Source organism: Ammospiza caudacuta, chromosome 7 (assembly GCF_027887145.1).
Source record: "Ammospiza caudacuta isolate bAmmCau1 chromosome 7, bAmmCau1.pri, whole genome shotgun sequence".
Lineage (NCBI taxonomy): Eukaryota > Metazoa > Chordata > Aves > Passeriformes > Passerellidae > Ammospiza > Ammospiza caudacuta.
The window spans coordinates 38,426,993-38,439,809 of record NC_080599.1 but is presented as its reverse complement, the minus strand read 5'-3'; the positions used below and the strand labels follow the sequence as shown (position 1 = coordinate 38,439,809).

General features: G+C 59.3%; 1 protein-coding gene across 4 annotated transcripts; it reads right to left on the bottom strand.

Moving 5' to 3' along the window:
- Positions 1-3,390: 3,390 nt before the first annotated feature.
- Positions 3,391-11,728, bottom strand: KLF17 (KLF transcription factor 17). 4 transcript variants are annotated; one of them, XM_058808301.1, is made up of 4 exons: positions 8,846-9,113; positions 7,344-8,313; positions 4,831-6,575; positions 3,391-3,800 (listed from the first exon to the last, which is right to left on the bottom strand). In XM_058808301.1, the coding sequence occupies exons 1-3, from the start codon at positions 8,846-8,848 to the stop codon at positions 6,400-6,402; spliced, it is 1,149 nt and encodes a 382-aa protein (XP_058664284.1). In that variant the 5' UTR covers positions 8,849-9,113; the 3' UTR covers positions 3,391-3,800; positions 4,831-6,399. The 4 variants fall into 4 exon arrangements, with proteins under 4 accessions (XP_058664284.1, XP_058664283.1, XP_058664282.1 ...); XM_058808300.1 differs by lacking the exon at positions 8,846-9,113 and adding an exon at positions 11,479-11,728 and having other exon boundaries at positions 3,392-3,800; XM_058808299.1 differs by lacking the exon at positions 8,846-9,113 and adding an exon at positions 8,569-8,788 and having other exon boundaries at positions 3,392-3,800.
- Positions 11,729-12,817: the final 1,089 nt, after the last annotated feature.

The following is a 12,817-nucleotide window of genomic DNA, read 5'->3' as shown; positions in this document are numbered from 1 at the left end:
CGGGACGTGCGGCGCATACGGCGGCCCGGGCAGCGCCGCTTCCGCTCCCGCCAAGAGGCGCCCGGAAGTGCCCGGAGCGCTTTGGGGAACGCACCGCGCGGGGGTGAGGGAGAAGGGTGGCGGGTTCGAGTCCCGCTCCTGGCACGTCGTGGCCGCCTAACCCGAGGCCGCCGGCGCCGCTGTCCCTGCGGGCCCGCGGCAGCGCTCGGCCCCAGCCGGGTCCCGGCACCCCTCGCCCCGCTCAGGATGCACAGCCCGCCGCAGGCGCAGCTCGCTCCCGCGCCGGGAGGTGGCAGCAGCGCCGCGCCCGACCGGCGCCTTCGAGTCCGGCCCGCGCGGCGGGGAGGGGGCGCCGCGAACGCGCTCGTCGCCCCCGCCGTGCCCCGAACTGCCGCGACCCCTTTCCCTCGGGGACTCTGAGATGGTCGCTGCTCTCCCGGGGTCCCGAAGCCGACCCTGGTTTCTCATCAGGAGTTTTCCCGTCTCCTTTCCCGAGGCGCTCGCTGGTGGCTTTGCCCTGTCCCGTTCTCCCCGGCAGCCGTGCCAGGAGCCAGCCAGAGCCACGGCTCACATGAGGCAGCCGGGAGCGAGAGTTTTATTAATAATACTGCCCTGTTTCCTCTTCCCTGTGGAAAGAGATGGGGGAAGAAGGAAAGGGCAGCAAACAGTGGTGTGGGGCCAGGTGAATCACCTTCCTGCGAGAGATCGAGGCAGGGCACGGCCGCCTGGCAGGGGTTTGCCTCAAGCAGATGGTTTCTGCACAGGGCACAGAGATACACCGGGACCTGCCCGCCACCCCAGGAGAGGGGTACCTCTGAGGGGAATCTCTTCTCCTTGCAGCCCTGGGATGAGCTGAACCCCACTTGCTCTTGCACAGAATCCCTCACTGCCAGCCAGGCTGTGCTGAATTTACCACCGTTCCCATCCTGCTGGTGAGCCCTTCCCACGAGGATTGGCACATCACCTCTGTAGCAGCGCGCAAACAATGCCCGCGTGCCACAATGGGAACTGGTGACACCCCCAGAGTACCATCTGTTGTCCCCAGAAATAATTTAATCCCTTTTCCACGCTACCAGGGATGGCTTTTTGCACCCTTCCCACAAGGACAGAGCTGATCCTGAGGTGTTGCCTGCCCTATTTGCTCTCAGCTCTGCCTCACCTACCCAAGTCCTCCCCCATCAGTGTATGTGGACATTGATAATAATTTCTAGCACATTTCCTTGCTCTCTTGCCACATCTAGCCTGGAAGTGGGGTCCATACTCCCCCAAGGTGGGCTTGCAGAGGGACACAAGGCTTTCCCAACTTTTGCGGTCTCTGCCTGCCCGGCTAGCCTGGCACTGCTGTTTCATGGAGAGCTTTGTAATACCAAAAAAGGGGCCTCTCTTTTTGCCACGAGTTGTTCGGTTGTTCACAGTCGTTCATCCTGTTAAAACGGCACTTAAAGAAAACAAAAACCAGTTCCAAAAATAAAGCCTTGAGACAGATGGGGCCATTCAGCGCTAGTTTTTGATTATATCTCCCACTTGTTGGCCTGCCTCCCCCACACCTCAGTGAGCCTCGGGAGCTGTGTCCCACCTGGAGCTGTATGGACCCGCAGGTGAAACACATTAGCCGGGTGCTTCTGCTAATGGGCTCATCAGCGGAGCAATTAGCACTGCTTCAGGGGGGCCTGCAGTTATTGTTTCTGGCCTGGAGTTATTGTTAATGGCCACTGCATCCCCAAGCTAGCACAGAGCAAAGGGGAAAGGCTGGAAGGCTGAGTCACGTACCTGATCCGTCATTGAGAGTCCTGCACTGGGATTGTGCCCAGATCTGACCACCAGGGTCCTGCCTGGCCAGGGCACGGGGAGTATGGAGGCAATACAGGGAATCAGGGAATGCCAGCAGCAACAGGGAGTTCAGCGCTTCCGTGCCCTGGAACTCTGGCATCAGTGTCCTGTCACTGCAACACCATCACCCACCTCCAGCTGTCCTGGATACCAGGAATGTCCAGAGTGATCTGCCACCAAGCAACTGGGGGAGCGATGCGCCCCCAGATTTAGCCCTGGCAGGAAGGCTCCCTCCAAGCCAGCTCCTCACCCACCTGGGGAAGGATGCCCCTCTTGCCCTTTACCCCTGCCCTGGCTGCCAGGCATGACCCAAGGTGGCCCCAGGCCAGAGGTGTGCGTGCCTTCTGACCAGGGCTCAGGGCGTGTGTGTCTCCCAGCCTGGCACCAGCGGAGGAGGACAAGTGCAAACACTGTGGCCAGTGGGGCAGGAGAAGGTTATCTGGGGCCCGGCAGTGGAAAAACTCTCGGTGTGTGACTAAGGCACAACAGCGCCAGGTGTGGATCCAGGCAGGGCAAGGGAGCCAGGAGTTATCGCTTCCCGTGGGTTCAGGTGCCTGAAGCCAAATGTTTCCTAAGGGTGAGGTGACAGCCACAGCCCCGTTATCGGGCACCTGGCCCACCCCAAGCAGCATGGACATGGGGACGGGTTGCTGGACCTTCCCCCCATGGTAGAGATGGGGCACTTCCCACTGCTCCTCCAATGGGAGACTCAATCCCTGGGAGCAGACTTCAGCAGGGACACCTTGGTCCTAGGGATCCAAGCTCTGGCCTCATGGTGAGGAATAGTCTGTGTCAGCCTGTCCAAGCACCCCAAAATTATCCTCCCACCCTGGAGCACCCAGGCTGCATCCCACCCACAGCACTCTGGTCCCCTCCCCAGCTCTGTGCTGTCCCCATGGACCGCAGCATCCCGAAGGTCAAGCCCTGGCTAAGGAACCCTCAAACCTGCAACACTCCTTCTCCCTACGGATCAACAATCCCAGACCAGCTGTGGGACCTGTTGGCTGTAGCATGGGGGATCCCCATGAGCTGGGTCATCCTCAGACAACAGAAACCCACTCAAGCTTCTCTTTCACCCCTCTCCAGCTCTGAAGACCCCAGGGCCCTGCTCCAACTGGCAGGTGCCAGGCCATACCGTGGCCATGACTCACACTTCTGCTGGGAGGTGTTTCTCCATACCTTGCTCCTTCCCTTACTCCCTTGCCTCCTCATTGGACCAGGTCAGCTGTACCCCAAAACCTTGGAGCTTAAGAGTTACAGAAGTTTCAGGGAGCTCTGCACAGTTCCCAGGGTCCTTTTTGACAGGAAGTGACCAAGGTGGAAAAGGAAGGGAGGGAGACATGGCCTAGCTTAGGGTTCTCCAGCTGACTGCAGGTGCACATACCAGAGGGATTGCACCCCAGCCGTGCCTCCCTCAGTGCTGCCAAAGGTGTTTTCTTGCTGCCCTCATCACTTTGCAGGGCAGGTTTTACTGGGGACAGGACTGGCCTCCCTTCTCCAATGGAGAGTGTGTCTTGGCCCAGGCAATTGGAAGAGGGTGTTTTTTATTAACAACAAATTAACCGTAATTCTCTTTTCCACTACAGCCACTCCTCCCCAGCTATGCAGTGGTGATTCCCAGCATTGCTGGTCCATCCATTTGGCTGCTGTGCCCCATCGTGTGCCTGAAGGAGTGCCTTGCCCCAGGCACAGGGGAGCAATCCCAGAGCAGCTCTGTTTGGAGGAGCCCAAAGCACCTTCCCCTGCCCTTGCCTCCCCATGTAGGCAGTGGCAGCAGAGCCGGACCTCACTCCTGCCCTAGCACAGCAATGATGAAAGGCGAGAAAGAACTGGTTTGTGCTCTGATCTCAGAGCTGAACCTCAAAACAGCCGTGAACCGTCACTCCAGCTCCCAGGATGCTTAGGGAGGACAGGACAGCAGAGCCAGCCTTTCCAGTGGGACAGGATGGTTGGAGAAATTCATCGTTCCCCTGGAAATAAAAATAATAATCATAATAAAAACACAAAGCCAGAGATTACTTATACGCACACAAACACGCAGGCACGCACTCTCCCCATCTGGCTTTGCCAGCCTGACTCATCGCTAATTCAAACAGCCCACACCTTTCCCTCTCCCTCCATGTGACGTTTTGAACAAGTTTCCAGGGAAGAGGCAGAAGTTTTGCCCCAGCTATCCCCTGGCATTGTAGCTTTATCCTTGGGTTCTGGTGGTCCCAGGAACAAGACACCCCCAGTATCTCATCACAGATCACATGTGTCCCAGCACAGTCACCCCTACACAAGCACCTCTCAGAAAGTGGGGCAAGCAGAGGGTGGAGACAGCAGTGGAAAGGACAAGTGATTGAACCTGATGGATCTGTGAAACCTGTGGATGCAGCCCCGTGGTCCTGATCTCAGGCCTACAGGCAGAACATGATGTCCCAAGCTGCTGCCATCCTGCCTGGAATCACCCATGCTTTTGTACCTGCTCAAGGGCAGACCACAAGGGTGGGTGCTGGTCCCAGAACAAAGAGCCCAACACCAAAATATTAGCCACTCCTCAGGGGAACATCAGACCTGCTCTGCCATTCCCATCTGAGCAGGAAAGAGTGGGATCAGCCCAGCTACATCCCACTTCCACTTGCAGGGCAAGCAGCCCCAGGGCACCCTTCAGCCCTGACCAGCTGCTGGGGGTTACAGAGATGAGCAGCAGGAGGGAGCCACTGCCACCACCATCCTGGGCCAGGGGATCAGCTTGTGTGCTCCCTGCACTGCCAGCATGGTGTCAGGTCTGGACAAGTTCCTGCCTTCAGAGGGATTCGTGCATCACAGGTAATCAGCTGTGGGAGGGAGGGAGGGATGGAGCCAGACCTGCTTGCTGAGCTCCGGGACCTGCCAGCATGCTTGTGCTGAGTCACCACCTATTAACGCAGGGAAACCTCAGCACCTGAACCCCGCCAAGCTGCCAGGCCATCCCCAGGAGGACAGCAGAGACAGCACCCAGGACCAGCTGACACCAACCTCCCTGCTGGCTGTGACCACAAGGCCAGTACTGCAGAGCTCCCGCTGTGAGGCACAGCAGGACAGGACTGCTCAGGAAGAATTCAGGACCAGCAGGGCTCTCAGTGGAGTTTCGGCTGCCATTCTCCTCGGAGATGACTCACCGCAGGACCAGTCACACCATCCCAGTGCCGCAATTGCCCCATCTGCAGATTAGGGAAACTGAGGCACAGGGAAGTGAGGTGACTCAAGAGCTGTTGCACAGGAGATGCTACTCAGATGCCGAGGCTTGGGCGTTCCCCATCGATCCTCCGCAGCTAACTTAAGCAGAAATGAACATCGATGTAAATATTTACTGACAAACAAGCTCAGCCTCACCCTCTCCTCTTAGAAGAAACCTTTAAAGTAAACTCTCCTGGCTCTTTCATGTTTACATCTTGTTTATTTATTATACAGCAGATCACAATATTTCAACAGTTTGCATATAAAGAAAAGTAACATTTCAGAGTGCAAGAGACCTAACGTGCCCAAGCAGAGAAATGTTAATTAACAATATACACAGACGGGAACAGTGCACTTCCCAAAGCTGAGACTCATCTGTGTTCCCAGCTGGAAAAAAATATATTAAAAAAAGAGAAACATTATATATTACTGCTTTGTTTAATTTACAACTTGCTTTGCAGAAGCTGCACATAAAAAGACTCATTTTCTTTTGAGCTTTCTTTTTTGTCCCCCCCCCTTACAAAAATTTCAAGTATAGCAGAGACCTGGGCATTCATAGCTGGACTCACTGTCCTTTACATACTAAATTTTAAAAAGCAGCATGGGGAAGGCAGCTGCAGCAGTACCTGGTGTCATCCTGAGGGGAAGAACAAGACAAAATAAAGCAGACAAGAGCCAGGAGAGACATTTTAGGCTCTTGAGTGGAAAACTGGGAATGGCCAGGGGGGTCCCAGGCTGGTGACAGGAGCTTCCCTGTCCTCTGTGCAAGGTGACGCTGTGCTGCCAACACCTGCAAACCTTTATAGCCACGAGCCAGTCAAATCCCACCCTCACCCCATCCACTCTGGGCTTTGGGTCAGGTTTGTTCTGATGATCACAACCGAGACAACCAGCAACCCATTTCCCAGCACCACAACCAATGTGCCCAACTGGCATGGTTCTCCAGCCAAAAAGCAGCCAGAGTCAGCCACCACAGCCCCTAGAGCCAGGGTGGTGCCAGAATCTGGGGGAAGAAGGTTAAGCTGATGCCAAATACAAGCCAGGAGTTCTGGGGACAGACCCCTTTATGCACCAGCTCCCCCACTCACTGGGTACCTGGCTGGGGGGAACCCTCCAGGCATGGGGAGCTGAGTGGTGATGACTGGGCAGGTGTTTCTCACAGTTTTGCTCCCCACATACATCCCCAAAGCAGCTCTTCCCCACCACTTGGCTGGGCCAGCTCTCACAGGAGCAGGAGGAGAAAACTAGTTATCAACTACAAGCGGAGGGGGCTGGGTGGCCAGGCTGCTCCCCACTGCCATCCCTGGCCCGACACTATTTACACCGTGAGCTGGCTCCGGGGACATCGAGTCTGGCCGCAGGCACCGCTCACATGTGCCGCTTCATGTGGAGAGCGAGGTGGTCCGAGCGGGAGAAAGCCCGCTCGCAGAGGTGGCACTGGAACGGCCGGTGCCCTGTGTGCTTGCGGTAGTGGCGGGTCAGCTCATCGGAGCGGGCGAATTTCCAGCCACATCCTTCCCAGGTGCAGTGGTAGGGCTTCTCGCCTGCAGAGGAGAGGGGGTGTCAGTGGGCTTGTAGGTTCCCACCCTCCCTGTGCCTTCAGTTCTGGGCCACCCTACCCAGCATCCGCTTTTCAAAGGGATGGGAGGTCCATTGCACACCTCTGCCTGCTCAGCTTTCTTTCCCCATCTGTCCCCCATTTTTCTGCCCTTCCCCATGTGCCAAGGTGTGTTTCCTGGGCATCCCTGCCCCATTAGAGCACCCCTCCTCTGTGCCGCTGCTTCACTTTAAACTGTGGCTGGTCCCCTGCTGTGGGCTGGCACCGTGTGCCCTGTCCCAGCTCGGCCAGAGGGTCTCAGCGTACAACCACTAGTCTGCCCCCTATTCTGTTTGTCCCTAGCCCAAGTGGAGAGTATCTCCATGTCCCTCAGTCCTACCACCTCAGGCACCCCCGGGCCCCAAAACCAGCAACTGGAGGCGCCACAACAGTGGTCTCGCTACATGCCAGGTCCCTATGTGTCCCTGCCCAGCGCCACCACGGCGTCCTTCTGAGCACTTCGGGGCCATCCCCATTGCCCCCTGGCCTACACGCGGGCTATCCCTGGGTGCCGTCACACAGCCCCACCACGGGACCCACCATGCACTCCTTGACCCACCGCAGGGGTCCTCCCCACGCGACACGCCCCCACTCCCGGTGTCACCTCCCGCGACGCCCCTTCCCAGCCCCGGAACCTCGCTCGCGGTCTCACCACGTGCCGCGGTACCCGCGCCCGGGACCCTCCGCGCGTATCTCCGCCCCGGCGCGCCCTTACCCGTGTGGGTCCGCATGTGCGCCTTGAGGTGCGAGCTCTTGGTGTAGGTCTTGCCGCAGCCCGGGTATTCACAGTTGTGCGTGGCCGTTCGCTTGCGCGCCCACGAGCGGCGGCCGCGCTTGGGCTTGCAGTCCTCGGGGGGAGCCCCGGCCGGGAAGTACTCCAGCACCGGGGAGTTGGGCGGCGTGACCAGCAGCCCGGGCAGCCCCGCCGGGCCCGGGCCCGGCCCCTTCAGGGGCTCCCTGAAAACACTGAAATGTCCATGAAACTGCGGTGGCGGCTGGGGGGCGAAGTGGGGCGCATAGCGGTGCGGGGCCACGGCGTAGTGGGGCGGCAGGTCGCCCAAGAGGTGGGGATCGGCGCCAGGCAGCGGCTCCTCGGGGGGCCCCAAGCGGCCGTGGGGGAAGCCCGGGTAGGGCAGCGGCGGTACCGGTCCCGGCCCGGGACCCGGCGCCACCCGTGGCTTGTGCTCGCCGCCACCCGGTCCCAGGTACTCGGCGGCAGACATCCCCATCATGCAGGCGCGCTCCTCCGGCTGCTCCTTCTTGATGCGGGGCCCGAAGGACTGCGCGGGGTCCAGGGGCAGTGGGCGGGCTAGGGCCGGGTGGAGGGGCGGGTGGTGATGGGGGTGAGGGTGGTGGTGGGGGCCGCCGGGCACCCGCAGCTCCGTGTACTCCCTCCGCTGCGGGTCGTAGTGGCCGGGCAGGTCCGGGGTGAGCAGCTCAGCCACGTAGCTGTGGCCCTGGCCCTCGGGGTAAGGCGCCGGGAACTTGCCCGGCGTGGAGTACGAGCCGTCGCTGTCGTACGTGGTGCCACAGCTCTCGGGGGTCTCGGGCAGGGGGTAGTTGGGGCCGGTCGGCCCCTGCCCGCCACTGCTGGTGTGCGCCAGGATGAAGTCCAAGTCCACGAACTTGCCCAAGTCATCCTCCTCCCGCTTAACGGCAGCGGGGCCATCCTGTTGTAGCATCCTCTGCGGGAAAACGAAGCGTCAGGATCAGCAGGAGACGGTTGCGGCGGCACCCGCCGCCCCAACACCGCGGCCCGCGCCTCCCCCCAACCCGTCCGACGGGTCGGCACCACTCCGGTTGCGCTGCGCCGCCCTCGGGGCGCCCTCAGACGGCGAGAAGGCGGCCCGCCCCCCACTCCCTGGCCGGGCTGAGCCCCCGCCCGGAACGCTCTGTCCCGTACCCACCTTGCCACCCTCTCCCCGGTGCCAGGTGCTTACGTGGAGCATGTCGGCGGGCCGCTCCTCTAGCGGCATCAAGTTGGCGAAAGTGGAGATAGAGGGCAGAGCGCTCTCGTCCACGGCCGCCGCCATGGCGAGCCGGGCCGAGGCAGCGGGGCCGGGGCGGGCTGGGGGAGCGCGGTGCGCGGAGCCCGGCACCGCTCCGCTCCCCGTGGCAGCAGCGCTGCTCTGCGCCGCCCCGCGCCCCTAAGCTGTTAACAGCATGGCTGCGCCCCGATTGGTCCGGCCTGCATTGATATTCACCGCTGCCACTTACCATTGGCTCTGCTGCGGCCCGAGCCACGCCCCCTCCGGCGGGGCTGCCCCGGCGGGCGGGGGTCGGCGGTTGCCGCTGCCCCGACCGCGCTCGGAGCCCGCGCGGGACGGGACAGGACGGGGCAGAGCGGCGGGAGCTCCGCGTCCCGCTTTGCCCTGCTCTGCGACACTGTCCCACGGGGGAGAAGAGACAAGGGTGCTGTTGTGGATCATGGAGGCCAGAATCCTGCCCGTGACGTGAACGGGGCAGCGGCGCCCTCAGGGCTTGCCCACACTACGAGCGAGGCGGGGGGCTGTAGGTGGCAGAGCTGGAGGTGCCCCGGCACCTTATCCCGAGTGGGGCAGGGGCGATGGCAATGGCTCTGTCACAGGCGCCCTGTGTGGAGGCAGAGAGTGCCGGAGAGGTCTGGCGCAGGGGTACATACAGGCAAAAGCATTTCAGCCACTGTGCCGGGCGCTACACTCGCCACGGGGATGCCGAGCGCGTCAGCGAGCGAAGGTGCAGTCCCAAAAAGGTGTGCTTGTGCCTCCATAGGAGATGAACCAGATAACCGAGCCCCGGTGCCCCCACACCCCCACGCGAATCGTTTCAAGTAAGCGCACCCGTGAAGCCGCGTCCTCCCGCGCCGCTGCTGTCGGTGAGGCAATCAGCAGCACAGAGCGTACCAGCTCGCATCTGGCTGCGTGCAGGGTGCGTGTGCGAGCCGAGATAACTGCTCCTCGACCCTGCCGGGGGCTGGCACCCTGCCGACATTGCCTCATCTCGCCCCACAGCCCCCACAACACGTTTGTCTGCCCTCCCTAGGGACCAGTGCTGTAGCTGAGTCTCCGAACGCCCTGGCACAGGGGGACATGAGCCGGCTGTCCCACCCTGCCCACCCTGAGCAGCCCCTGGGACAGCGCTGTCCTGAAGGCTTCCCACGGCAGGAGACACAAGGATACGAAGTGGTTATCCTGCTTTGAAGGAGACACTCAAGTCATCCACAATATTCTAGCTAGTTGGATGATGGTGCAGAGACCCAGGGCACTGGGCAGGCCTCCCCGGGGGCTCTCTGCCTCCCTGTCCGGCTCACACAGCAAGATCTTCTCCGTTTGGCCCCCATCCAACCAGTACCAGGAATGGCCCTGCTGCTGTTGCGCTGGAGAAGCAATGTCCCTTATCTCTTGGAGCCTGTCTCCCTGCTCTCTGGAGCTGTCCATCTCCAGATACCTTTCTAAGAACTGAGGCTGTTGCCTGCTCTATTCAGAAGCAAGGAGTCAATTTAAAAAAAAACAAATATAAACACCAAAGGTGAGGTGTGCACACACACCACACGCACATGCCGCTTCTGAATCCAAAGCTACTCTACCAGTTGCTTTCATCACCGTGCTTTAATTATAAGGGTGGAGCATTGCAATAAATTATTTCAGTAATCCAGTGGAACAACAACAATTCAGATCTTCCCCCTTTTACCAAGAATCCCTGCCCTGGTTTCCAGAGCACATTTTGGGCTGCTGCCTGGGCCCCATCTGCTTGTCTGCTGGCAAGGCAGCAGGTTTATTAATGGCACCTATTGGGTCAAAACACATGGGCTCCAAAGTCCTTCCTCAGAAAAAGTCACCACCAAAGTAGCAAAGAAGCATGTGGGCATTAGTTGAAATTACTTTTAGCTTGCCTCCCAGAGTAGTTTATTGAAGTCACCAGTTAATCCCATTTCTTGTTTCTTGGCCAAACAATAATTAATAATAATTAATAGCAAGGCAGCTCCTGCCCCAGACTTTTACAGATAAGTGAGAGAAGATGCCATAGGAGACAAAGTAATTCCTCTTGGTTTTCCCCTTTTCCAGGCAGTTTTGGCATTTGCACCCGTGCTGACTTATTTTGAGAGGCGTTGCCAACAGATCAGCTTAATTTTTACAGCCAATATTTCTTGCAAATGTGGGATATTCCCCAGGAAACTCTTTTTACTGATGCTCTGGTGGGAGGGCCAGCACGGCGGGGAGCGGCAGCATGCCAGGCACCGCAGCAACACAGGCACTGCCAGCGCTGAGTGTGCAGGGAGCCAGCAGTGCGTCACGGGCAGGGCTTTCCTGTTCTGAGCCATGGGATAGGCACAGGGGGTCCCTGCCACAGCCCCGTCAGCCCCTGGGCCACAGGGGAGGCAAGCAGGAGCAGACAGTGCATGCACAGCCCGCTGTTGACAGGAGCCCATTTAGGAAACGTGGGTTATCTCCCGCGCCACTACGGCAGACTGTAAAGTCACTGGCATCTCAAGAGATCAAACAGCAGCCAGGCAAGAGAGCAAACAGAAAGTGGGAAGGGCCACCCACCCAGGTGATGGCTAAAGAGGAAAGGGTTAATGGTTATCCTTACTTTTGACACATCTGGCAGCAGAGGAATGAGGAGAGTGGCTTGCCCAGCATGGTGTGCCAGAGGTGGGCCCGTCAAAACAAGAGCATTGTCAGCCCTGCCAACACTTCCACAGTGCCATGGCACCCTCCCCAGTGCATACAGCATGGGTGGGATGGACAGGGGGACAATGCCCTGGGGCACTGCCAGAGGTGGAATTGGTGCCCTGGTTGCTGAGCAGGGCTCCCAGGAGACCCAGAGGGGTCCCCTACCCCACAAAACACTGGGGACTGAAAAACACTTACCCTGCGTCCTTTTCTGTGCTGTCACCTGGAGTTGGGAGACTGGAGTAAACCCAAGGACTCTCCTCTGGAGCATCTCCAGTGTCCCCTCTCCAACACCATCTACAGCATCACAGCCCAGAGAGCTTCTGCTCCAGTGGGAGGCAAAACCCAAGTCCCAAAAGCTCCACAGGGGACCCCATGAGAGTTGCGGGAGATCCACACTGCAGAACATCCTAAACAACGGTGACACTTCAGGGTTATATCCCTGAGAGTAGAAAATGAATCTGGATGGGTTTTACTCTCTGTCTTCCCCTCTGCATGGTACTGGCCTGCCTAGAGAAGGGTCCAGGAGCCCCCAGACCTGCCTGTACACCCAAAGCCCCCTTCTCCTCCTGAAAAGAAAAGAGGAACTGAAAATGAAATTAAAGCATAATTCAATCCGGAGCGGGTCCAGAGTAAAGTCATCTGCTCTTATCGTGTGCTGGCAGGCTCTTCCCGCTCCGCAACAAACACAATGTTATCAGGGCACAGAGGGCAGATTCGTTTGCACCGGCCCAGCAAGCTGCTGTGTCCGCCCTGCCTACCCTGGGGTCTGGGGAGCGCCGGGATGCACAGCCAAGGACCAGGGCTGACGGGGGCTCGGGGAGACCCGAGGCAGCACCCCGGCAGCACCAACAGGGAGCTCAGTCCCAGGACAGGGTGCTTTGGCTGGAGGCCATATCCAGCCTGCCTGAGCGGCTCTCTGGCCATGGGAGATGGGTCAGGTTGCTCCCAGTGAATGTCAGCACAGAGTAAAGGCTACAGAGGGACAGGGTCCGTGAGAGATGTTTTTGCCTATGGGAATACATACGGCCTCATCCTCCATGGGTGCTGCCCAGCTGCTTGGCCAGGAGGCTGCCGAGCTGGCAGATCTTGGCATCCCACCCCTGGCAGAGCAGCCCAGCGGCACCCACAGACCCTGCACACAGTCCCAGCCCCACTGCATCGCCTGGACCGCATCCTGCTTTGATCTCTGCCTGCTGCCTGGCTGTGCCCTGGTGGCTGCGGGGCCAGTGCAGCCCTCTCCGTCCTTCTTTATATACCCCTGTTATTTTTAACTCTGCCTACGCAAATCCCGAATCCGGAATGAGCAGCGGCCGGGGGCCAAGGGGAAATGGACATGGTGCAAATTTCCTGCCCTTTATACCTCTCTTCCTCTATAACATACAGCAACGTTTTTCCTCCACTTCTTAACTTTCACTGGTACAGGAAAGCTGAAAGCTCCAGGCTCTGCATAGACCCGCAAGGTCCAGCACCACAGCGGACGGGGTATCCCACTCGGAAGGGACATCGCACTCAGCGTGGTGCCAGGAGTTGTCCC